At 47.2% G+C, this 26,179-nt stretch overlaps 2 protein-coding genes across 3 annotated transcripts; one reads left to right on the forward strand and one right to left on the reverse strand.

The window, feature by feature from the left end:
- The first annotated feature begins 2,182 nt into the window (after positions 1-2,182).
- Positions 2,183-9,447, forward strand: FAM83H (family with sequence similarity 83 member H). Its single transcript, XM_066571357.1, has 4 exons — positions 2,183-2,643; positions 3,973-4,137; positions 4,455-4,579; positions 6,637-9,447. Exons 1-4 carry the CDS (start codon positions 2,197-2,199, stop codon positions 9,284-9,286), a joined length of 3,387 nt encoding a protein of 1,128 aa, XP_066427454.1. The 5' UTR covers positions 2,183-2,196; the 3' UTR covers positions 9,287-9,447.
- A 235-nt stretch (positions 9,448-9,682) lies between these two features.
- MAPK15 (mitogen-activated protein kinase 15) lies at positions 9,683-24,750 on the reverse strand. Of its 2 annotated transcripts, none has more exons than XM_066571349.1 (13): positions 24,662-24,750; positions 21,389-21,487; positions 21,098-21,127; positions 18,916-19,006; positions 18,653-18,783; positions 17,524-17,687; positions 15,868-16,007; positions 15,400-15,457; positions 14,486-14,623; positions 14,160-14,265; positions 13,649-13,745; positions 13,075-13,217; positions 9,683-11,646 (listed from the first exon to the last, which is right to left on the reverse strand). In XM_066571349.1, the coding sequence occupies exons 1-13, from the start codon at positions 24,728-24,730 to the stop codon at positions 11,440-11,442; spliced, it is 1,473 nt and encodes a 490-aa protein (XP_066427446.1). In that variant the 5' UTR covers positions 24,731-24,750; the 3' UTR covers positions 9,683-11,439. The 2 variants fall into 2 exon arrangements, with proteins under 2 accessions (XP_066427446.1, XP_066427445.1); XM_066571348.1 differs by having other exon boundaries at positions 13,469-13,745.
- Positions 24,751-26,179: the final 1,429 nt, after the last annotated feature.

Below are 26,179 nucleotides of genomic sequence, written 5' to 3' on the forward strand. Positions count from 1 at the left end.
CTCACTGTAAACACGGGGAGCAGAGCCTGACCCCCACATGGCTGCACCCTGCTGCCAGGGAGCTGCAGAGCAATGAGAGCTCTCCCAGATCAGCCCAGCTGAGCACAGGGGTTTCCTGGTGTCCCTCTGAGCCTGCCAGGTTCACCTTCTGTCCTTTTGGTCCTTGTTCTGGCAGCAGAGCTGCCCTGGGCACAGTTTGTAGATGTCAGAGTTCAGGCGTAAGCCTCCGTTTTTGGGAGCTGAGGAATAAAACATCCATATCCCCAGCGCACTCCAGCTGTGAGTTCCTGCTGAACCTGTGTAGTGCTGCTGTTTTCTGTGGTCCTGCCCAGTAACAGCCAGTATTGCTTGATGCTTATTTAAAGCTCAGTCTTCTCCCTCTTCATTTATAACTGTAGTGAAATAATTATATTAATCAATATAAAATTGCTTTGCCATTTCATCAGCATGATCTTTCCTCTGCTGTTTTGATTGCCCAGCAGTACCAGAGGGTTCTTCTGATAATTCTTCCTTTTGATACTGCACTTGTTCCTTTGTCTCTCACGCTCCCATCTCTGAGCAGTGTGAGCAGTTTGCTGTGGGACCTCTGTCCCCTTCCTGGGTAATGTATTAATGAGTTGGATATGTTGTTCTTCTGTCCAAGATTGATGGCACATGGGAGCAAGTCCTTAAAATGGCACTGTTGAAATAGTTAAAAGCAGGAACACTGGTGACTTGAGTATCCTAAAATCACAGAATCCCAGGATGGTCTGAGTGGGAAGGGACCTTAAAGCCCATTTTGTTCCACAGCCCTGCAATGGGCAGAGGCACCTTCCACCAGAGATACATACTGGAGTGCTCTGTATCCTCTCCTCTTACACAGAGAAAATAACACAGAATTAGAGAGGGAAGATAAATGCAGACAATTCAGACTGTATAGGCAGCTGCATGTGAGAACTGTAGAAATGAGTATCTGTTGCAGTACCTCACATATGGAGCTGTTGGATTTTCTTATCCTTACATTAAGATTATAATTTTTCCTGTTGTATCATGCAGCTTTACCAGGAGTTCCAGTTTGGAGCAAGAGTAATTTGTGGGGGTTGGGGCAGGAGTAACACAGCACTGCTGTGTGCTGGGCAGGTGGTCAGGTAAGAACTTGACACTGGTTTATCCTCACAGCTCCTGATGAGTGATAGTCTGAGTGTGAGGTTTGATCTTCTCCCAGTGCACGGCAATCCCTCCCATTTTGGGAGCAGATGTGTGGGGTGGCAGTGAGAGCAGCGACCCTCACCTCCTGTAACACCACTCAGCAGGAGTCACTCACTCTTTGGGGGTCAGGAGGAAATCTCTGCTGGCACCTCAGTGGTGGGATGCAGGAAAAGAACATTCCAGCACTGACATTAGTTCAGAGTCTAAAGCCAAAGTGCTTTGAGCATTTTGTGGATCAGTCAGATATTACTGTTGTGGCACAACAAACTTTTCTGTCAGAAATGGATTAAAATCAGATTTGTCTATAGTCTCAAATAATTGTCCCCTATAGACAATTACCAAATATTGCATGTGAGCCCCTTTCAGCTCTGTTTTTTCTTAACATGAGGAGTCTGAAGAAGTGATCACATCCCTTGTTTTTTATTTCTTCATTCATCTCATGGAGACTCCTCTGCTTCTGACTGTGTTACACCAGCAGGTCACCCCTGCAGCACCCTCTGCTTCTGTTCATGTGCTGAGATGGTGATAACCCAATCTGTAAGGGTCCAGAGGGTGTCCTTGTGTTCAGGCAGGGCCACATTACACATAGTAAATAACTTCTGTAGCATTTGGAAATTAATTTTAATTGGGTGTAGATAATAACCACCTAGAGCTTTGCTCTTGACTTTCAAACAAACAATAAATTGAAGCTTAGCAACCAGCAGCCTAAAAGAGAAAGTTGATCATTCTGTTGGATGCATTGGCCTCGCTTATCCCAGGGCTGCGTGGCTGATTTGTTCCATATTTTGGCCCAGAACAGTTAACTCTATGAAGGTAATGGTTAAGTGACTCACACCCCTGCCTAATTTTAGTCTCCCATGCCTTTGAATTGAACTTTCTCCAGCATTGCTCCATGTAGTTTTAATCTGTGCCTTTGCTCCCTGAGGAAGATGTGTTGGATGTGTTGCTGTCACGACACTGCTGTATCTCAGGGATGTTCTTTGTTCTCCTCCAGCTCTCCCTCCCCCGATGGCTCGTCGATCCCAAAGCTCCTCCCAGGGGGACAACCCCCTGGACCCCAACTACCTTCCCCCCCACTACAAGGAGTACTACCGCCTGGCCCTGGATGTGCTCACGGAGGAGGGCAAGGAGAGCTACCAGCGCTTCCTGGCCGAGGAGGCGGCCCCAGATTTCCTCTGTGGCTCCGAGGTGGAGCACATCATCCAGAACCTCCAGAAGCCCCAGTACGCCAACCAGGAGGGCAGCACGGACACGGCGGGGGACAATGACATGGACGGGTCCTCTGGGACGTACTGGCCCATGAACTCAGACCTGGCCGTGCCTGAGCTCGACCTGGGCTGGCCGATGGTCTTCGGCTTCAGGGGAACAGAGGTGACCACGCTGGTGCAGCCACCCCCGCCAGACAACCCCAGCATCAAGGAGGAGGCTCGCAGGATGATCCGAGCAGCTCAGCAGGTGAGACAGGGAGAGCCCAGCCAGAGCAGAGGTAAAACCACACATGTGCCAGAGAAGCATCAGGAGGAGAATCACAGTGCAGTGGTTTGGGTCAGAGGGACCTTAAAGCTCATCCAGTTCACCCCCCTGCCATGGGGATGGACACCTCCCACTAGCCCAGGTTGCTCCAAGCCTCCTCCAGCCTGGTCTTGGACACTTTCAGGAATGGGGCAGCCAGGGCACGCTGTGCCAGGGCCTAATCCCCCTCACAGGGAACAATTTCTTCCCAATATCTCATCTAACTCTGCCCTCTGGCAGTGTAAAACCACTCCCTTTGTTTTGTCACTCCAGGCCCTTGTCCAAAGTTCCTCCTGAGCTCTCAGAGCCACTTTAGGCACTGGAAGGGACTGTAAAATTTTCCTGGAGCCTTCTCTTCTCCAGGCTGAGGAACATCAGGTCCTCTGCTAATTTCCTGAACTTTGCTTCCAGAACCTGACAGAGGAGCAGGATGATCCAAATCCAGCATTGACTGCACCAAAACTTGTCTCTGCTCTGCTGTCATGGCACCGTGCCCTAGGCCTTGCTAAAACACACCAAGAGTTCACAGAATCCCAAAACATTAGAGATTGGAAGGGGCCTCTAGAGCTGGTCCTGTCCACCCCCCTGCTCAGAGGAGGTCAGTTAGAGAGGGTCACTCAGGATGCGTCCTTGAGCATCTCCAAAGGTGGAGACTAAACCTTTCTGGACAGCCTGTTCCTATGCTGATGGTCTCCTTACAGTCCCAGAAGCTTTTCTGTAACTGAACTGTAATTTCTTGTGTTTTAGTCTGTCCTTGTCCTTTCCTTGGGCACCACTGAGAAGAGTTTTACTCCTTCCTTACGCCTTTTCCATCAAGTATTTGCACTCAGGGAGCTGGGAAAGACAGGAAGGGAGACCTGTGAAGCTGCTCCCCATAAAATCAGCACATGGATGCAGCTGAGAATGGCTGCCTGAATCTGGCCAGGAAGTTACCTAAAAATGGCACGGGGATGTTGGAGTGGGGGGACCAGCTCCATACACCATCCAGTGTGATTACATGGCCAAAAAATTCATGGAACTATTGGATTGATGAGTCAGGAAGCACGCAGGGAGGTTTCTCCTCAACTGCATACACAGAACATGCACCTTCCTGGGCAGAAATTCTCCTTCCAGTTCGGGGCCCACAGTGCTTAAGGGGACCTTTAATTGGGATGGTCCCTGTTTCAGAAGGAAGCTGAGATGGGAACAGGGCAGCTCTGGGGTGTGAGAAGCTGGGATACACGGGTGGTCAGGGGCTCATGAGGGATGAGTCCTTCCTGCATCCCTTCCCAGGTGGTGGCCATCGTGATGGACGTTTTCACCGACGTGGATCTGCTGTATGAGGTGCTGGATGCTGCTTCTCGCCGGGTGCCTGTCTACATCCTGCTGGATGAAATGAACTCCCAGCTCTTCCTCGACACAGCTGCCAAGTGCAGAGTCAACCTCAACTATGTGGAGGTGAGCAAAGACCTGCCCTACATGATGGGTGTCCTGAGGGGGTGTGTCCTGCACACAGAGGGCCAGTATGGCAGGAAGCACCTGAGAAGGGGGAGAACCTGGTGAAAGATGAAGTGAAGAAAGCCAGGAGAGCTGGCACAACACGGGCTGAGGGCTGGAGAAGTGCTGAGAAAGGGGTTTGTACATCGGTGTGAGCAGGCAGAACCACTGGAGCTGGATAACTCCAGTGGGGGTGGATGGGTTAAAAGGAGGCAGGGAAGAAGGGGCAGGGGAGGGAATGAGGGTCCCATCTGAGTCAGAGCCTTTCTGGTTTGCAGTTCCTGAGGGTGAGGACGGTGTCTGGCCCAACCTACTACTGCCGCACGGGGATGTCCTTCAAGGGGCACCTGAAGGAGAAGTTCCTGCTGGTGGACTGCATGGTAGTGCTGAGTGGCAACTACAGGTGAGGAGCCCTGTCCAGCTCAGAGAGACACACTCAGTGCTTTGTGCACAGGGCTGGCTGCAGAGGAGCTCAGCTCCCATCTGATTCCAAGGGAGAATTTGCCATAGCATAAGGAGTGCAAGATTTGCTTCTTAGCCTGGACCAAATGAACTTTGACCCCCACTCACAGAATCATCAAATCACAGCATGGTTTGTGTGAGAAGGGACTTTAAAGCTCATCTTGTTCCACCCCCACAGCCCCACATGGGCAGGGACACCTTCCACTATCCCAGGCTGCTCCCAGCCCCATCCACCCTGGCCTTGGACACTTCCAGGGATGGGGCAGCCACAGCTGCTCTGGGCAACAGAGAGGTGGCTGGTTTTAGTGGGGGGTGGTTTTAGTTAGGATTGAGATCAGCCATTAACACATTACCATTCTTTTGGGAATAACAATCTTACCAGCTGAGGCATTAATTTCTGGCGGAATAAATGTTTTTAGTGAGTTGCAGTAGAAGAATTTCTCCTTCACATATTAAAAGGGTGATGGGGTAAACACCTGTCATGCTCTGAGAATGTAATCATAGAATCACAGAATGGTTTGGGTTGGACAGACCCTAAAGCTCATATGGTTTCTCCCCGTGCTGTTGGCAGGGAAACTTCTAGCCCAGGTTGATCCAAGCCTACCATGAGTTGCTTCTCATGGTGGAAGTTAAGCAAATAGAATTAAGGGTATTTAAAACCACAGTATATGAAGAAAAAAATGTAAGAATCTGATTAAAGTGCACATTCCATGACAGTAAGATTTCACTTTGTTTTTTTTCCCTGGTGTTTGAAAATAATTACTCACATTTGATGCTGAGAGCATCGAGTAAATTGTTCAGGACTACTTCTGCCACACTCCCATAGCTTTGGGCTTTCCAATATTGTATCACTTCTGAAGTAGGAAGTTGTGGAAGCGTTCAAGGTGAGGCTCACCAAGGCTTGGAGCAGCCTGAGCTAGTGGAAGGGGTGAAACAAGGTGTGATGGTCCCTTCCAACCCAGACCAGTCTGGGATTCTGAGAGACAGGCTGGTGAATTGGTAAAGCAGCATTCTGGCACTTCCACATGGATATCAGGGACACAAGTTTTGCTGACTGAGTAAGGACACTGAGTAGCAATTTTTTGGGAAAAGTACTCCATTTTGCAGTGGAGGTAGATACAGCAACTGAAGAAGGCCTTGAGCCCAGACAACCCCAAACCAAGCTTCCTTCATGTTAAGAATTAAAAAATCTGTGGCAAAAAAAAAAAAAAAAAGAACAGTAATTCTAAGGGTTTTGGTTAAGCCCAGCAGGCAGCCAAGCCTCACAAAGGTGTCCCTCATCATTCCCAGCAGGATGTGGTAGAGAACTGTAAAGGTGGGAACACTCCTGGGTTGTGATACAGTTTTAACAGCTGCAGCAAACCTACACACACAGGCAGGGCAAAGTAAGGGATCCCTTCCCTGCATCCCATCACTCAGACAGGGAAAAAAAGCAGAGATTGACTTGGGAAGATGAACGCCATAACACTGAACATCTTCCTCCCCCATTTCCAGCCCAGCTCCTTCTGTTCAGTCCCCTCAAACTGTGTGGGTGGAAAGGCTGTGCCACCCCAGGAGTAGGATCTTGGGTTTGTCTTTTTGGAGGTTCTGTTGGCACATCTCCCAGCTTTGGGGTCCCCCTGACTGGTGTCACCTGCCAGGTGCTGAGGGGACACACTGAGAGTTGTCCAGGTCATTCCTGACAGTGCTGAAGACAAGAACATCTGCTTCACACAAGGATTATCATCAGCTCGCTCTGGGTGACATGACTGACTGGCTTTTTAGAACAGAAATCATTTATTGCCTTGTAAAATTCTCTGCAAAGATGTGATCCCAAATCAATCAAGCTGTTAGGTTTGGGAACAGTCATGTGTAACACACAGCTGCAGGGGAATTGTCTGCCGTTATTTTGCCCTATTTCTGCCCAACCAGAAAATTTAGAATTTGCTTCAGGTGAGCAAATGTTTTAATGAAAACAGGTACAGCTGAGTTACTCCATCACTTCTGTTCTCTCTTCAGTTTCATGTGGTCCTTTGAGAAGATTCACAGGAGCATTGCCCACATCTTCCAGGGTGAGCTGGTGGCCAGCTTCGATGAAGAATTCCGCATTTTGTTTGCACAGTCGGAGCCTCTGGTTCCTCCAGCCAACGTCCTGGCAAAGGCAGAGAACACATTTGCCCTGGCTCCCTTTGGCAATAACATGCCTTTCTTCCCCAAGAAAGGCCCCCTGATGTTCCAGAGGGACGAGAGTCTCTTCCCCTCCTTCATGGACAGGGTGGATCCGGACAGGTACTTCCTGTCCAATTTCCGGCGGGATGACATGCTGCGGCACACCGTGGAGGGGTCGGCCATGCGCATGTACAAAAAGGTGGAAATGGAGAATTCCCAGATGGATCCCGTCAGGGGCTTCCTCCGTTCCAAGCAGCTGGAGCTGGACGCTTTTAAGAGACACAGTTTTGCAGAAGGAACATTTGAAAATTTTGCTTCTGCCAAGCAGTACACCCGGCAGATGTTCATGAACAACATGGATGAGTTCAAAATCCAATCCAGTCATTTCCAGAAGGACCAGTTCTACCAGTACCAGTTTGAACATCCTCATCTTCCTGGCAGACCTCAGGGATTCTTTGAGAGGATTCGAGGGGGGAGGCCGGGATTCAATGAACTGGAAGACTACGGAGAGGGACCCCGATACCCCGAACTGGAGCCCAGTTTCCCACAGGAGGGTTTCCCCCTACGGCTGGACTACGTGCCCTCAAATTCTTCCAGGGAGGTGAGACATGGCTCTGACCAGCTGAACCCCACGGGCAACGGCCCCATGGGAATGATGCTACGGAGGCAGAACATTGGACAGAAATTCATTTGCCAGACTTCTCCCACACAGAAGCAGAGCTTGGAGCAGCGCCTGTTCCTACAGGACAAGGATGAAGAGCAGGATGACGACAAGAACACACAGGAAAACAGAACGGGGTTACGGAACTGGAGGATTTCTTCGTACCTCAGCGCGTACCAGTCGGAACCAGATGAGGGGCTCCCAATGCCGATGGAGTCCGAGGCGTACAATGATGCTCTGGGGGATCCCCTCACAAAGCACCCCACTGACCTCGTCCCAGCCTTCAAACCCCCCACGCCCTTCAGCAGCAAGCCACTGGGAATTGACAGTGCCAAGGAATCTGCAGATTCTGATAGAGCAGGTGAAGAAACCTCGATCATGAAACCAGATGCCTTCAGGTCCAGGATAAATCCCTTGATCCAGAGGAGCTCCAGGCTCAGGTCCTCTCTGATTTTCAGTGCTGCCAAATTAGATCAGCCCAACACCACAATAGAAAAGGTGCAGATGATCCAAAAAGAGCAAATGTCCAGTGAGTTAACAAAGGACAATGAAACCATCAAGACAGCTGCCTCCTCCAAAGTGGCCGAGCTGCTGGAGAAGTACAAAGCTGTGGGCAAGGACATGGAACGGGGCACGGTCACCCACACCAAAGCTGTTTCGGGTTACCTACAGGAGGAATCTCAGAATACAGAGAAGAAATGTACCAAATCTGTGCAGTATAAGATTCTGGAGAGCAGGGTGCTGGACTCCAAAGACTCCTGCAGTACTTACAAGATGCATGGAGATTTGGACAGAGCATTTGGAATGGCCTCATCCACCCCGCAGCTTGGGGACGCGTTGAGTAAAGATCCCCTGGCACATCTTGGCACTAAGGTGGACAAGCTGTCATCCCGGTTTTACCCCATTGAGAACAAACCTCCTCTTCCAGAGAAGGAGAGCCTCATATTTGTAGGAGACACTCAGAAACTGGCTCTTCCAGAGAAGAAGGACAGAGTGACCTTCAGAGAAGACTCTCCAAAATTAGTCAACACAGACATGAAGAAACCACAGGTGAGGACAAGTACTACGTCCTCAGTTCTAGAAAGCCTGTCTAGAAGTCAAGGGTCTGACAGCTCTCTCAACAAATCTGAGGAAGACTGTTCAAAACAAGAGCAAAATCCCATGGAGTTTTTAAGAAAAGGGTCACTACGGCTGAAGCAGCTTTTGAACCCAAAAGGTGAAAAGAAATTGGAGGAGGAACCTGCTTCTGAGAGTGGGAAATGTGACAAGCAGGCAGTGGTGCTCAAACGATCATCCATAGGGGACTGCCAGGAAGCAATGGAGGAAGAAAAACCCCCCAAATTCGCAGCACCACTGCCCCCCAAGAGCAGCCAGACAACGCAAGGGAGGTTCCCGTCCTCCACAGCCAACATCCTGTACAGCAGCAACCTGCGTGACGACACCAAGGTGATCCTGGAGCAGATCTCTGCCAACAGCCAGAAGAACAGAGCCGAGCTGGCCAAGCAGCTGCCGTCCACCAGCAACCCCGACCTCTCCAGGTCGACCACAAGCTTGGAAAGAAAAGGGGAAAAGGAGAAAAGCTGCAACATCCACAGGTCAGAGAGCTTTGGGAGCCAGAAACGGAACCTGCAGCGGCAGCCGTCGGAGGACAGAGACACCCTCCTGAAGAAGATGGAGAACATGAGGAAGGAGAAGCGAGTCTACAGCAGGTTTGAGGTGTTCTGCAAGAAGGACGAGCACACGAGTCCCAGTGAAGAGGAATATGACACAGATGCCAAAGACAAGAAAATGGGAAAATTCATGCCCAAAATCCTGGGGACCTTCAAGACCAAAAAATGATCCTAGAAATCCTATTTAATTCCATTTAATCACTGACTGTCACAGGAGATGAGGAAGAAACTTGTCTATGATGGCTACAAACCCCAATGGCAATGTTCTTCTTGATTAGTGAGCAGAAATGTATCCAGCATGAGCCTCCCACAGCACAGTTTGCTCAATAAAGTCAGGTGATATCAAACCTTATCACAGTATGTTCCAAATAAAACAATTAAAATGCCAACGTGCTTAAAAAACAAGTCTCTGTTACTGTACAAAACTAAGTGATAGTCTCTGTTAAACTCAAGGAATATTTTCAGCAGAAAAAAACATTCAAATTTCAGAAAAAAGAAAACCAGAAAATTCAGTACTTGAGTTTGGGCTAGAAAAAATAAATACAGACAGACGCACACACAGGTATTAACTGGAAAAAAGTATTTAAAGCTCAGTGTTTTCTCAGGTGCAGTTACACTTTTTCTGTATCTCACAATGAATCAGACACAGGAGGCACCTTTTTGAAGGATTACATACAAAAAAATAGTTGTAGTCAAAGTTTTGGCCTAATCTGTGGTTCTGATCTTCTCCAGCTTTTGTGTTTACCAGTTCCTGAGCCTGTGGGGTCTGGTTTTTTCCCTTGTGCAAAGGGAATTACCTGCTTTAGGGACTGAGCTCAAAGCTGCTGAGGTGCTATTGATGGAGAAGGGCTTGGCTTTAGGAGACCTTTTCAGGTGAGTCTCAGTTTAAATAAGCATCTAAAGTCCTGCCTTGGCCAAGCAGTGTGGAGTTCATGAGGTGACAGGTCTGGAGCAGCTGAGAGAGCTGGGGGCAATAACAATCATTCATCACAGGTAGAGTAAAACCTCAGGGACACAAGAGCTTCAAGTTAATGAGGAAAATGTATCCAAAATCATCACTGAAGCAGGAATATCAAGTTTCCTGTAGTCCCACTGTAGACTGGCAACACCTTACAATGTCTCAGCAATAGTATCTCATGAAACATTGCTTTCTGAAAGCAAAACCAATAAAAATGACCAATTATTCATTGAAGAAGACAGCCCTACCAATAGGCAGTTTCCCTCTCAACACAGCAAATGCTGCTTGAAAGACAAGGTTCTGCAGTGCAATATAAAGGATTTATTATTAAAATATTACATACTAGAGAAGCTGTTAAATATTATAGAAGAACCCACCTGTATTTCAAATGTTTTTCTACTTGATTTTAACAAAACCAGACCATAATGAATTCTGTTCATCTAGCCTAGAACAGTCATAGAAATGAGTGAAGGGCTGTAAGGTTATCTGTGAAGAGTTAGGTCTTCAGAGAACAGTTACCTGTTCTGCTCAAAAAAATATCCACCATTTAGGCAGACTGCTGAAAAATCCTGGAATGGGTTGAAAAGGACCTTTTAAAGGTCACCCAGTCCCAACCCCTGCCTGCCATGGCAGGGACACCTTCCACTGTCCCAGGCTGCTCCAAGCCCTGTCCAGCCTGGCCTTGGACACTTCCAGGGATCCAGGGGCAGCCACAGCTGCTCTGGGCTCTCTGTGCCAGGGCCTCACACCCTCACAGGGAAGGATTTCTTCCCAACACCCCATCCAGGCCTGTCCTCTGGCAGTGGGAGCCATTCCCCTTGTCCTGTCACTCCAGGCCCATGTCCAAAGTCTCTCTCCAGCTCTCCTGGAGCCCCTTTAGGCACTGGAAGGGGCTCTGAGGTGTTCCTGGAGCCTTCTGTCCTCCAGGCTGGACACTTCCAGTTCTCCCAGCCTATCTCCAGAGCAGAAGGACTCAAGCCTTCAGAGCATTTTCTTGGCCTTGCACTAGGCCTTGTTGAACTTCAGGAGGTTCCCCTGGGCCCTGAATATGTCTAAAAACCACTCAAGTATCAGAACAATGCAGTTTTCTGTGGTTTTTGCAGTAATTCAAACAAGGAGTGTGAAGTGACAGCATTCCCTGTTCTCAGGGTGTGAGAGCAAACATGCTGTGTCCTTGCCTGCTGAGACTGGAAGGCAGAGGAGTGGGACTGCCTTTCCCATGAGCTTGTCCAGAGGAGAGGAGGACGTTGTCCTAAGCAGTGAATAAAGCATTTCCTCCTGGTGTGCTCTCCCCTGCTGCTGCTCTTGCCCTGTCAGGGGCTGAGGGATGAGCTGTACTTCACCTGTATGCAACATCTCCACAGTCACTGCTCAGGGTTCTTGGGGGCCTTTGCTATTGGAAGGCTCTGCAGTGCAGATTTACTGATGGTTCCATAGGCCTGGGAGTAGCTGCCCATGGATGCCCTTGGATCACCTGCAGCTCCCACATTTGCAGTGATCTGGAACATCTTTTTACTGGGCTTCAGAAGGGGACGAACATCTTTGCTGGGACACTGAGAATTTCTGGGATTCTGTGTGAGAAAGAAAAGCCAAGAAAAGTTAATAAGCTGGAGTCAGCTTTCTGGAGTGCAAATAAGATACAGGTTTGGCTTTGGTCAGTACTATTCTCTCAGGAAACAAACACAAACTCAGGGCATGTGTAGGCTGATCTCTCTCTTCTGCTCTTATCACAGAAAATTGGTCAGAATTCCCTAAAGATCCTTCCAAATGCATTGATAATGTCTACACCTGCATGTGCAGCATGCTCTACAATCTCACCCTGGGGAATTAATGGCTTCTCTTTCTCTGAAAACATTTTGGAAGGGATTCCAAATCAGAGGGGCTGAAAGGTGGGCTACAAGTGTGCTACTGGAAATGGTTGAAGGTTTCTGACAACCTGGACTAGTGGAAGCTGTTCCTGACCATGGCAGGGATGGAACCATGTGAGTTTTTAGGTCCTTTCCAACCCAGGCAGTCTGTGATTCAGTGAATCTGTGCTGCCTCCTTCCATACTCTTCCTTTGTCACAAGCTTCTTCCATCACCTCTGCAGGTGCCAGCAGTCAGCAGGCAGCTCAGGAAGGAAAAAAGCAGGAGCAAGAGGTCATTCAAGAAGCAAGAAGCCAGTGAGGGGGAGGACTTTTCCAAGGAAGCATGGCCAAAATCAGGGAAGAGGGAGGAGCAGAGAGAACAGGACTGACACCCTCACAGCTCAGCAAGAGCAACTCCTTAGATCCAGAGAATCATGAAATCAGAGAATTGCTAGGGTTGGAAAAGCCCTCTGGGCCCACTGAGTCCAGCTGCTCCCCCAGCACTGCCAAGGCCACCACTGACCCCTGTCCCCAAGTGCCATTAAATCTGTTAAACCCTCCCAGGGATGGGGACTCCACCACTGCCCTGAGGAATCTGTGCCAGGGCTGCACAGCCCTTTGCAGATGGGTTTCTTCCAGTATCCAACTAAACCTGTCCTGGAACCACTTGAGGCCGTTTCCTCTCATCCCATCACTGTTTCCTGAGCAGACCCTGACCCCACCTGGCTGCACCCTCCTGTCAGGGAGCTGCAGAGAGTGAGAAGGTCCTCCCTGTGCCTCCTTCTCTCCACAGCTGCTGCTGCAGCTCCAGCAGCTCTGTTCCCCCCAGCTCTGTTCCCTTCTCTGGACACACTCCAGCCCCTCAGTGGGGCCCCTCCTTTCTTGTTGTGAAGAGCCCAAAGTTGCCCCCAGGGCTGGAGGTCCCTCAGCAGTGCCCAGCAAGGGGATGGTCACTGCCCTGGGTGTCTGGCCACACCGTGGCTGCCACAAGCCAGGTGCCACTGGCCTCTTGCCCACCTTGGCACACCTGGGCTCATGTTCAGCTGCTGTCATCAGCACCAACAGGTGACCTTTTCCAGCTTTCCAGCCACTCTGGGGGGTTGCTGTGACCCAGGCTACCACAGGTAAGGGCTGGAAGTTAAGCTACTCACATTGTAAAGGTTCTGCACACTTGTAGGAGAGAGCCGAGTGTTTGGCCATGTGATTTGTCTCCCTAGTTTCTCATTGTTGGAGATTCTGGACTGTTGAGGTGGTGCAGAACAGTTCCTGATCCCAGCACCAGGATTTGCATTTCCTGCAGAAGGAGAAACATGAGAGAAAGTAGGAAAATCAGAAGAACACAGAGCACATTGACTGAGGCAGGGACAGTCCCATAGTCAACACTCATTCACCAGTGCTTTGTTCTCATGTCATTTCCCTCCCACACTCCCAGCCCCTCATTTTACCATGCAAATTCCCTTCATTTATTTTACAGCACTCACGCTCTCTTCCCCACAGCAACACCCCAAGGTGGGTCACACCCCGGTGTAGGAGGGTGGTACCCACTCTGCACAGTGGTGTGTGTGATGGGGTTGTACATCATCACACTCATCTGTGATCTCTGCCCCAAATCCTTGCTCTGGCTGGCCCCAGCTGTGGCTCCGGGGTGCACATGTGGAGGGTTTAGCAGAGGGGGTGCTGGCTCTTGCTGCCCTTTCCTGGTGGGTGCAGCCTCTGAGCTGTCACCTGGCAGAGCTGTGCTGCACTCAGACTGGCTCAGCTGAGTGTTTTCTCTCTGCCCTGGCTCCTTTGGAAGGCTCTTTGACTTCTTTTCAAGGATCATCTGCAGAACAGAAAAGCTAGTTGGACTTAACACAGCAATACAGCAGAAAAATAAAACATCAAAACAAAGAAGAATACTTATAAATATCTGCAATTTATTTTACAGGGTAAGTAACAAGTATAATTTCAGAACTAGATGATCTTTAAAGTACCTTTCAACCCAAACCATTCTGTGAATCTTTCTCAAACATCATGCTTCAGAGATTTTTATTTGTCCTGTGGGAATTTTACACGTAAAAGTCTCTCAAAGATTAGGACAGTATGGAACTGATCAAACACCCAGGTGTAACTGTGCCACCGGGTACAGAAAACCCAGGGGAACACAGAGACAAGACAATGACAGAATTTGTTAAGTGTGTGCAAGAATGGCAGGCTACCTGGAGGGTTAGGATTTGGGAAAGCAGCATGAAAGTACCTCATATAATTTATTTCTATATTCTGCCACAGACAGCTGGACATCGTCACCCAAAGGAAGGATCACATCAAAATCCAAAGAGGGCTCCCTGGAAGGACAGTGGAATCTGAGGGAATGAGAACACATCATATAATTCACTGACTGGAAACAGAGTATTAAAATTTAAACAGGATTGTTAAACAATCTCATGTAAACAGGGTTGGAGAAAATAAAGAATTAGCTTTGCCATTTTTTCTGTAATGCATTTAAAGAAAATTTGTGCCAAGAGCAGGTTTGTAATGTCTCAGAAGACACCAGGGGAAGCTGCACACTGGTGTCACTCTCACCTGCTCACGTAAGGATGCTGCAGAGCCTCCTCTGCCGTCAGCCGTTTGTCAGGGTTAAAGACCAGAAGTTTCTTCAGCAGATCCAAGGCAGGCAGTGGAGTGGAGGATGGGAAAATCTCCTCAAATGCTACTCGCTGCCTAGAAGTCAGAAGAAAATGATACAAGTTCCCAGTGTCTAATTTCCAGAGAAGGCAGGAATGACAGCTGCAGGATCACGCCAAGGTGACACCGGGCACAAGTTCACTCATCAAGTGTGCCATAATCACTGAATCCTAAAATGGTTTGGCCAGGAAGGAACCTTAAAGCTCATCACTTCCCAGCCCCATGATCCTGCAAATCTAGAAGTGAGATTATAGAAACATACTTCTCTGTAATTTACAGAGAAGATAAAATTTAAAAATCTGGTTTTGGATTTTGAAATCCTAAATACAATTGTGAACATAATGAAGAAGAAAGTATCTTGAAAAAAATCAGTTTTAAGCACCAAATCTTACTCATATTTTAAATAATTTTTATTTAAGGAGACAACTTAGAGCCCCTTCCAGTCTGTAAGAGGCTCAAAGGCAGCTGGAGAGGGACTTTCAACAAGGGTGTGGAGTGACAGCACAAGTGGGAAGGGCTTCCCAGTGCCAGAGGGCAGGGTTAGATGGGGTACTGGGAAGGAATTATTGCTTGTGAGGGTACTGAGGGACTGGAATGGTTTCCTGGAGAAGCTGTGGCTGCCCCATCCCTGGAAGCCCAGGTTGGATGGGGCTCAGTGCAGCCTGGTCTAGTGAAAGGTGTCCCTGTCGATGTCAGGGGGTGGAATGAGGTGAGACTTGAGGTCTCTTCCCACCCAAACTGCTCTGTGGTTCCATGACTCCAGGGTTCTGGCACATTAGATGATCTGAGACCCACAAACACCTCAGGCTTACCTGGAACTCATGTGCTTAATAACTGAGGCCTTGTACTCTGACTGCAGAGCCAAAATATCTGCAAGAATTAAAACATACTGTTACTGCCAAGATGAGGATTAGCAGAGCTGCATAGTTTATGAAGGAAAGCCAGTATTTGATAATAATCAGGAAATTATCCACACAGAACTCGGTCGGAGATCTATGGAAGGGGGATGGAATACTTACTTACGAATTTTCTAAACTGATTTTTTAATTCCTGTTTATTAATCATACACTTCATAAACTTCCATTCTCACAGCAAGAGATGCAGAGCACCATGACATCTGAATTTTTGAGTTTTCTCTAACACTGACATTCAAGATGAGGATTTTAATTCCTTTGGAAAGGTGCCAGAATGAATGAGATACCTCCTTCCCTGACCTAGCCAGGCTGCTTTCTTCCACTGAGCCCCTTCTCTAGATCCCTTTCCCCACAGCAGGGTCCTACCTTCTGGGGACGGAGCAGGGATGACCCTCAGGATCTGCTCTATCTGGTTCATTGTTGATGTTCCAGGAAAAAGAGGCTTTCCAAGCAGCATCTCTCCAAGAATACAGCCAATGCTCCACATGTCCACACCCTTAGTGTAACTACCAACAGGAACAGAACAGAAGTAGGATTAAATCAAGCAAATATTTTCCTGTACCTGGTATTCACATCACCTGCATTGACTTATTTGCTAGAAAGCGTGCTTGGTGACTTCTCAAATATAAATGCTCACAGGATTGAACTTTAAATTGAATAAATTGAATAACATTTGGGAATCATGAGACTGGCAAGCATGAAAGAGAAAGGAGATTTATCCTACTCAAAGTCTAGTCTAAGAAACCATAAAAGGAAATACGTTACAGGGAAATGCTAGAACAAGGTAATATATTAAAGGTATTACACCCTTTTCATATGACCAAGAATGAAGATACACATTGTTCTTTGGTCATAATGCACGTACAAAGTAGTTACAATTACTTAAGAATTACATTTTTAAGCAAAATAAATGCCAAACAGTGGGTATAGGACAGTTTGCAAAATACCCACATTTAAAATATGGGCTAATACCCTGCATCTATTTATTGACTTTTCTGGTTTTTCGTATTTAATTTTTAAAGGACTAAGCCCGACAAACAGGCAGCTGGTTTAAAATTTGATTAGGGAATATTTCATGAAAGTCTATCAAAAAGCACTGCTTCAATTTGGAAAAGAGGATTCACGTTCTCAAGTAGATGTTGGAAAGTTGTGCGTTTAAGGGAGAAGACTTAGGTCTGGTGGGAGAAAGGGTGACAAGCAGATGAGCTGCTTGTGTATGTCCATTGACACTCTAAGAACACAGTGTGAAAAGTGCATATTATATGGCTCTACACAGATATTTACCATATGTATTTTGGTGTATTGATTAGTAGTGCTGTATTACCATTTTAATAATAAATGTAGTCTTGTAATTAAAAGGTTACTTTTGCAGTTAAAATAAGAACTATGTTAGTGGGATTTTTTAAGAAAGGAATGAGCCACTCACACCAGATAGCAGCCACAGGACACCTAAATCTTTCAGAGAAAAAGAATTTATTGCCTTCTTATCAGAAGAAACTAACTGCTTCCTGCCTCAAATGCACTGTTAGGATTAGAAGACACTGACCAGACAGAATCCTGTGTTTGAATGGAATTTATGCATTATGTATGAAGTGTATGAATATGCAACAGGCTATTGTTTTTAAGGGTTAATCTTCTGTTAACGTGGGTGGGTCCTTTTTCGGGCTAGTGCTGACCAGAAAGAGGTACCAGGATGTCCATAACTCTTTGTCTCTATTGTCTCATATTGTCCTAATTCAATTTGTCCAAATTATTATTACTCTAATAGTATTACTATTTTTATAACCATTTTATTACTATTAAACTTTTAAAATTCTAAAAACAAGTGATTGGCGTTCTTCACAACAGGAAGGACATGTCCATGTTAAGAGGTTTTTGTGTTGCAGAAGTTGTATTGTACACTGAGAGAACAGACTGCTGACGTGACACCGCATCTGGCGACACTGACAACGGCAAGACTGAAGGCTCTTAGACAAAGAGACGTGCGAGCGGTGCAGGGCCAGGCTGCCCTCGGTGACTCACCGGCGGGAGGCCAGCAGGATCTCGGGCGCTCGGTACCAGCGCGTGGCCACGTACTCGGTGAGCGCGGGGCCGGGCCGGGGCTCCCCCCGCTGGCACAGCGAGCGCGCCAGCCCGAAGTCACAGAGCTTCACCCGGCACTGGGCATCCAGCAGCACGTTGGAGGGCTGCAGGGGACACAGCACAACCCATCAGCCTTGTACCCTCTCAATAGCAATTATCAAGTTCTTTTACTGGTCTCATACTTGAACATTTCTTCATACTTCCCCTACGGACACAGGGTGGGACAGCTGGGGCTATGGGGAGAAAAGGCTCCAGGGGAGACCTTAGAGCCCCTTCAAGTGCCTCAAGGGGTGCCAAGAGAGCTCGAGAGGGACTTTGAAAACAGCCTGGACAGCACAGAGGGGAATGGCTCCCCACTGGCAGAGGGCAGGGTTGGATGGGATATTGGGAACTGGCACAGGACAGGGTTAAATGGGATATTGGGAACTGGCACAGGGCAGGGTTAAATGGGATTATTGGGAACTGGCACAGGACAGGGTTAGATGGGATATTGGGAACTGGCACAGGGCAGGGTTAGATGGGATATTGGGAACTGGCACAGGGCAGGGTTAGATGCGATATTGGGAACTGGCACAGGACAGGGTTAGATGGGATATTGGGAACTGGCACAGGACAGGGTTAGATGGGATATTGGGAACTGGCACACGGCAGGGTTAGATGGGATTATTGGGAACTGGCACAGGACAGGGTTAGATGGGATATTGGGAACTGGCACACGGCAGGGTTAGATGGGATTATTGGGAACTGGCACAGGACAGGGTTAGATGGGATATTGGGAACTGGCACACGGCAGGGTTAGATGAGATATTGGGAAAGAATTCTGCCCTGTAAGAACAGTGAGGCCCCGGCACAGGTTGTCCAGGGAAGCTGTGGCTGCCCCATCCCTGGCATTGTCCAAAGCTGGACAGGGCTTGGAGCAACCTGGGATAGTGGAAGGTGGCCCTGTCAATGGCAGGAGGTGGGAACGGATGGGCTTTGAAGGTCCTTCCCATCCCAAATCAATCTATGATTTTATTTAGTGCTCATCAGAAAACTGGAGTCAAGAATACAGACCATGACTGAAATGTACCTTCTGATCCCTGTGAATAACATTCCCTGAGTGGATGAATTTAGTTGCCTTCAGGAGTTGGTAGAGAATGTAACACTTGTGGATGTCTTTCAGCAAATCCCCCTTCTTAATCACAGCATGTAAATCAGTCTCTGTAATACACCAGTAATATATTGACATCAGTAAATATCAATAGTATCATGAGCGTTCACTATCAAAGTGATAACAAAGATAACTCCTAAGAGAGGCTGGGTCTGTCTGGCTGCTGCAGTGCTGAGTCTCACCCATGGACTCGAAGATGAGGTAGATGTCCTTGTCATTCTCTGCTGGGATAACATCGAGCAGCTTGATGATATTTGGATGTTCTCCAAATTCCTGCACAGGGAAGAGACTCAGCTGTCAAAATCATACGTTTTATTGTGAATTAGAATTATTGTGGCATGAAAATAGATCATAGCTGTCATCAACATTGATAGTTAAAACCCCAACCAATCAGAACATGTCGATCTGAGGGCTGGCTCAGACACTCACAGGCTGCACTGAGGAACTGACTGCTTGGAGATCAGACAGAGCTACCTGAACACAGGTACCACAGGTACCACACTGCAGGTGGAGGCCATCCTCACATTTCTGCAGACTGACATTGACATTTCCCATGACTAACATTTGACAGACCAACATTTCCCACGACTGACATCATGGGATCCTTAAGTTCATCCCCAGCTTTAGCAGCTTTTATTTCCCACTTCTGTGCAGCCAGTGACACTGTAAACACTTCATAAGACTGTGACATTTTATAATGTGTAACATCCAGGAAAGCTCCCAAAACAACCCATTCACCTGCAGCAACCTGTGAAATCTCTCACAAGGCAGTGAGACACAGCCAGCCCATCACACACTTTGTTTTCATTCTGAGCATAGCCACAATACCCATCCAAATGATCTAAAGAAGGTTTTTACCCAAAAGAGGGTATCGTTCTAGAGTTGCAGCTAAATCTGGGCAGTGTTACTTGAGTGCTATTTCAGAAGGAAAATTCCACTGTCTCACACTGCCTTGCCCTGGAACTGATAACAGAAAGTCATGACAAAACTTCAATCTGTACTAAAAAACCACATTACCTTGAAAAAAAAACCTTGTCAGGGCCAGTTCTATTAATCTTTGCTTAAAGAATAATAATGCTACTAGTACACCTACCAAAATGACATTCTAAAATTGGCCTAAAATACACCTGTAAACCACAACTGAACAGCAAACACAAAACCTGCAAGCAACGACCAGAGCATCAGAGAATCATTCACACCCCAGACTCTACAGCAACTTCTCAATTAGAATAATTGACATACACAACATAAAACAATAACCTAGTCCATCAAATGACCTCGTGATCAACATCAAGATTGAACAAAACAATTATTGTGCACAGACAAACAAATTAAGACAAACATGAAGTTATGAATAAGGGAGTATTTTTCACATCTTTCCCTTTCTGAGCCCTCAGTCTTGAACCTCAAGATACCTTTAAAATAGTAGGGGAAACTAAAATTCTTAAAGTCTATTGAGCACCAGAAGTTATGGAAGTATGGGCTGAGCAGCACATTAACTTCCCTCCCCCTGCCCTCCTCTGCCAAGTGACTCCTTTCCTTCAGAAGAAATATCCTTTTTTCCCCTGCTCCTACTCCATCCATCCATTCCAGGAGTGCTGCACCTTCAGAGATGATCAAACTTCTAAGGTAGTTCATTTCTAAGGAACTGTTTATATTTTTAGCTTTAAAGTTTTCAGCTTCTATTTCAGGCTTCATGAATGACTAAAAAGTTAAAACAAAAATATCTTTCCTACTTAAACTTGGCAGTCTTAGGAAATACCTCTTCTATGAGCCCTGCCTCACTTGCGTCCTTAGAAAATCACAATTTATAACAAAATTATTCCAAAATATTGCTGTTTCTACATGGTAAGTCTAAGGAGGAGTGAACAGATAACTGAAATGCCACTGATAAGATCAATTGTATCAAAACAAGAGTAGTCTTAAGCTATTCCCCGCAGAACTTCCCTTTTTCTTTTGGTTAGGTTATTTTAAGTAATTAAAGTGCTTACAGCATAATGAAGGAAAACAATTTTGGAGTGTAAATCCTCTCCCACCCCAGCCATCCTCCAATCATGGCAGCTAAAATGTAAGAGATAAAAGTTTCTATCCACAAAGCAGCAATAAGTGACAGACGGTGCTGATGTGCTGTGCAGCAGACACATTGCTAAAAATGGGGAAAGAGTAAAAACAAGCCCAAATGGACAGTGTTTTATTCAGGTGGGTTCACCCTGAAAGGCTCTTTGCCAAGATGGTGTAGAAAAGAAATTAAAGACTTATCAACACTAATCAATGACTGCTGCATTTTGGGAAACAGTGGGAAGAAAATACTTAGACATCATAGATAACAAAAAAATCAGAGAGGAGGGGGAACATGGACATTACCTGCAGGAACATAATCTCTCGAAATGTTCTCTAGAAATAAAGAAAAAACAGTTTATCATCACCTCAAGAGAACAGCAGAACAGAGATGCAGTTCAATGACAAGGTTAAATCTACTCCTCTTTTATACATGCCATGATACACAAAGCTTGATATTTATTACTTGTTTTATCCCAATATAGCTGTAGACTGTATTGTTATGTGCATAATTATCATCTTCCAGAGACAAAAGTCCTGAAAATACCTACGGAATCCCACCACGTCTCAGAACACACCAGGACAGTAATTTCTCACCTGAGCATCTGTTCTGTTCCTGAAAGCATCAAAAATCTTTTTAACAGCAACTGTTTCTCCTGTCTGGCGGTCGGTGGCTCTCCAGACGATGCCGTAGGCCTGTGGAGAAGCAGCACAGGTGAGCACAGGGCTGGGACCTGCACCCAGCCCGGGCCTGCAGCGGCACCAGGACGGGCTCAGGGATGGACTGGAGCAGGGCTGGTGGGAGCCACAGGAGGACAGAGAGATCAGGCCAAGGAGACAGACTCAGGAGACACTGAGAGGGTTGGTGTAAGAGCCGAAATGAGGGAAATGGGACTCCAGGCAGCTCCCCAAAATGCAGTTTCTTGTATCCAAAATGCAGTTTATTGTATCCAAAATGCAGTTTGTTGTATCCAAAATGCAGTTTGTTGATCCAAAATGCAGTTTATCGTATCCAAAATGCAGTTTATTCCATCCAAAATGCAGTTTATTCCATCCAAGAGGTTACAGCAGTCCAGGGTCGTGGGTGACAGAGCTGTGCCTACAGATGTCAGCTCCAGCTGCAGGCAGGCCTGGAGGCCCTTTGGTTTAGGTTACATTGCATTCTATACTTTTCTCTTGGTTACAATGCATTATATGCTTTTCTTTGCTGAGCATCTTAATACAGTAGAACCAATCTATACCTTAACTATTATCTATAGCCTATCATAACTACCATGATTACCATATTGATGTTACTATTCTCCAATCACTAAAAGTTAGTACATTACAGATTCAGCTAGAAGTTGTTTTTCAGTTTTCTTGCAGTGGAAAATTCTGAGACCTTTTTTCTACTTGCAACATTTGCTGATTTGTTTGCCTGTGCTCTCTTTCTGCTTGGTGAAAACATCTTCTTGTTTGGGGTGGGTTTATCCTTTGCTCTAAGGCATTAAACCCCTTCTAACTAACACACCCTTTGCCTCCTTGGTTATCCAGTAAGACTGGCTCAGCAATTCTTTTCTTCTATATCAAAACTTGCTTCCATCTCTATTCCTTCATCAGACTCAACATTTAAAAATCTTTCTGCTAAGCATCCATATCGGTGAGACTTCCTTGTAAGACTTTAATCTTTCCCAACAGGTTGGGGTTGTGCAGCCTGGAGAAGAGAAGGCTGCAGGGAGACTTTAGAGCTCCTTCCAGCGACTGAAAGGGCTCCAAGAGAGCTCAGGAGGAACGATGGACAAGGGCCTGGAGGGACAACACAACTTGGAAGGGCTTCCCACTGCCAGAGGGCAGAGTTTAGATGGGATTTGGGAAAAAAGTCCTTCCCTGTGAGGGTGGTGAGGCCCTGGCACCAGCTGCCCCAAGAAGCTGGGCATGGGATGGGACAATGGGATGGGATGGGATAATGGGGTAATGGGATGATGGGATGGGATGGGATGGGATGGGATGGGATGGGATGGGATGGGATGGGATGGGATGGGATGGGATGGGATGGGATGGATAGGCCCAGGCCAGTGGTGCATAGGTCAACAGGGCCAGGATCTTGCTCTTGGGTCACAACAACCCCATAAAACATGCAAGCTTGGGAGCTGAGCAGGAGGAGTGTGTGTTTTCCACTTCCCAGAGTAGCTAGGAAGCGGAAAGGACCTGGTGGTGCTGGTGACAGGGGCTGAACATGAGCCCAGGTGTGTCCAGGTGGCAAGAGGCCAATGGCACCTGGCTCATTCCAGCCATGGTGTGGCTGCAGGTCGAGAGAGATCATTGCCCACATTTGACTTTGGTGAGATTCCCAGCTGGAGCACTGCATCCAGCCTGGAGCTGCTCAGTACAAGAAGGACACGGAGGAGTTTGAGCAGCTGCAGAGAAGGGCCATGGAGATGCTCTGCTCTGCAGCCAGGCTGGGATACCTGGGGTGCTCAGTCCAGGGACAATTTACTGTGCTCTTTCAGAACTGAAAGGGGGGTGGTAAGAAGAGAGACTTTTTACCAAGTCTGAAGTGACAGCATCCCAGAATTGCTGAGGTTGGAAAAGCCCTCCAAAACCACGGGGTCCAACCACTAACACAGCACTGTCAGGTCCAACACTAAACCTTTTTTTTCAATTAAAACCTGTGTTGTCTGTTAAGGGAACAGGAACTTCTACTTGAGTTTTCCTTATTCTAAATGACTGTGATCCTTGCAAATGATGATTACTCAGTCTCACTTGTGGTACAGATCCAGTTTTTTTCATTTTAGGCCATAGATGTGAATCTGGATTCTCTACAGCCTAGGTGTAGAGCTGCTTTACCTTTGCACAAAGGGATCACATCCTGCTCAGAAATGCCCATTTACTGTTTAAATACTTGTACAAAGCAAAAGAGCATCAGTGTACGATCCTAGTGATTAAAAACTTATGTAAGGACATCAAGAAGGCTTCTCAGTAACATGTGTGGTCCTGGAGCATGGCACAAGGACCTTCCCCCCCACCAGGCAGTACAAACAGTTGTACAAAGTACCTCAGGTAAGGGGTACAGAACTATCCTGCTGGCAACTGCAGAACAGTCTCGAGTTGTGCCAGGGGAGGTTTAGGTTGGATACTGAAAAAAACTTTTCTGCAAAGGGCTGTGCAGCCCTGGCACAGACTGCCTCAGGGCAGAGGGGGGTCCTCATCCCTGGGGGATTTAACAAATTTAATGGCACTGGGAGACAGGGGTCAGTGGTGGCCTTGGCACCGCTGGGGGAGCAGCTGGACTCCACAGGCTCAGAGGGCTTTTCCACCTCAGTGACTCCTTGACTCTGTGAACATAATGAGGGAAATACTTAAATACTCGTATCAATTCAAGTAAATGATAGCAAAGACCTGCCAGAATAGTAAAGCAGATAACTCGGGACGGTTTAGAGACTGTCTGAGGAGACATATCTCAGAAATTGCCATTGGCTTAAGTTTAAAAATACATTTTATGGAGAAGATATGACTTGATGCAGCATGATCTGAAGTGATGAGGTTACAAGTAAACGTAGAAGGATTTGGCAGGCATAGAGAGAATGTACTTTGAGACTCAGATCTATTTCACTATTTACTTTTTACAGTCCCCCGGAGTTCCCCTGGGTCACCTGGAGCTTCCACAGAGCCCTGAGCGACAGACAGAGTTCCCACGGGCGCCTGAACTCCCAAACATCCCCTAAACTCCCTCGGGCCGCCTGGAGCCCTCACGGTGCCCTGAACTCCACACGGGCCCCCTGAGCTCTCACGGGCTCTCCGAGCTCCCGCGACCACCCCAGCTCTCCCCGGCCACCCCGGCTCTCCCAGGCCACCCCGGCTCCCCCAGGTCAGCCCCCGCCAGGCACTCACCCCCTTGCCCAGGCGCCTTTTAATCTCGTATTTGCGGCACACGAGCGGCTCCACCTCGGGCGGGCTCATGGCGGCGCCTCCCTGTTGGCTCCCGCTGCTATGGCAACGGCCCAGATCAGCGCGCATGCGCACTGCACACGCCGGGGCCCGCCAGGGGGCGCCGTGAGACCGGGCGCTGAGGGAGGCGAAGGCGCGGGGAGAGGGGAGAGGAAGGAGAGGGGAGCGGGGAGGGGAGGGGAGCGGGGAGGGGAGCGGGGAGGGGAGGGGAGCGGAGGGGAGGGGAGGGGAGGAGAGGAGAGGAGAGGAGAGGAGAGGAGAGGAGAGGAGAGGAGAGGAGAGGAGAGGAGAGGAGAGGTGTATGCTTCCATCACTGACATCATTCATTTTGTGTGCAGGTTTCTTTTATATAATAATGAATTCTGACTCTTACAAAGATGCTTATTCCTCTCAGCCCATGATTTTAAAGCAATTTCATTCAGTTTAGTTTTAAATGTTATTTAGGATTCCGGAAGGGACTCACTAATTCTTTTAGGCTGTATTGTTTCTGTGTACTGCGATGCATTTATCTGCTTTATCCTGCTCATAGAGACATAAAGCTGTGTGTGTGCACTTAGCAGCAGACTCCAAAGCTCAGGTCTGAGCTGTGACAATTGTGGATTAGATTGTGGACTATTGTGACTTAGTTGTGCTGTCCTGTGGATGGTGGTGATGAGAACAACCCTTGTATTGTATGAGCTTCTGCTCAAGCTCCTAATTCTTTGTAAACTTGATGTTTAAAGTTTATTTTGAGAAGAAACTTTAACTATTGTAATGAAATTTTCTGGATTGTTAAAGATGATGAATTTTAAAGCAGGATTTGTGTGGTGATTTTTCTGGTATTTTTCTCCTGTGTAAGCTTTTAAACAGTCCAGAAAATATGTCTGTATTTGAATGTACTCAACTCAGTAAGAACAATACAATCTGATGTTTTCACACCTGTTGGCTGTTTATTAAATACAATTATGAAGAGGGGGTGGGTGCTAATTTACACTTTCATTACCTTTTTTGCATTCACTTTACATTATTTGAGTCTTGTCTGTTGAATAATACACACAACTGCATGAAAATATTAAATGAGTAATTCTCAGACATTTGTGCTGAAAGCTTTTCCATGAGAATCTTGAGTGTTTCTTCTCCAAATGCTTCAGTTCCTTCTCATTGCATATTGCACTTGCAGACTCCAGATGAAAACTCTGTTCTCCATTGGTAATTCCCAAAACTCACATGGATTTAGCTGGCAATCAAGGCAAAAGCAACCTCTCAAAAGTAGAAGACTGTTCAAGTCTGTGCTGTCCTGTTTGAGTAAAAGAGCAGTTACTCAAATAACAGCGTGGATTTGTGTAGGAAGCGAACTAGAATTTTTTAGATTAGCTTTTAATTTACTTTTAATTTTTTTAGTTAATTTTTAATTTATTCTACTGATTCATTAGGCCACGCCCCCGAGCGGGCCACGCCCCGTATCCCCGAGGAGCCCCGCCC

Source organism: Molothrus aeneus, unplaced genomic scaffold (assembly GCF_037042795.1).
Source record: "Molothrus aeneus isolate 106 unplaced genomic scaffold, BPBGC_Maene_1.0 scaffold_43, whole genome shotgun sequence".
Classification (NCBI taxonomy): domain Eukaryota; kingdom Metazoa; phylum Chordata; class Aves; order Passeriformes; family Icteridae; genus Molothrus; species Molothrus aeneus.

Bases quoted from the DNA above. Each gene is read 5' to 3' on its own strand.
- FAM83H (XM_066571357.1), top strand. From the start codon at position 2,197: ATGGCTCGTCGATCCCAAAGCTCCTCCCAGGGGGACAACCCCCTGGAC. The intron at 2,644-3,972 runs GTGAGACAGGGA...ATCCCTTCCCAG, and splicing joins TGATCCGAGCAGCTCAGCAG to GTGGTGGCCATCGTGATGGA. The intron at 4,580-6,636 runs GTGAGGAGCCCT...TTCTCTCTTCAG, and splicing joins GTGCTGAGTGGCAACTACAG to TTTCATGTGGTCCTTTGAGA.
- MAPK15 (XM_066571348.1), bottom strand. From the start codon at position 24,730: ATGAGCCCGCCCGAGGTGGAGCCGCTCGTGTGCCGCAAATACGAGATT. The intron at 21,128-21,388 runs GTGAGAAATTAC...CTTTATTTCTAG, and splicing joins GGAACAGAACAGATGCTCAG to AGAACATTTCGAGAGATTAT. The intron at 14,266-14,485 runs GTGAGAGTGACA...TCATTCCCTCAG, and splicing joins CAGCATCCTTACGTGAGCAG to ATTCCACTGTCCTTCCAGGG.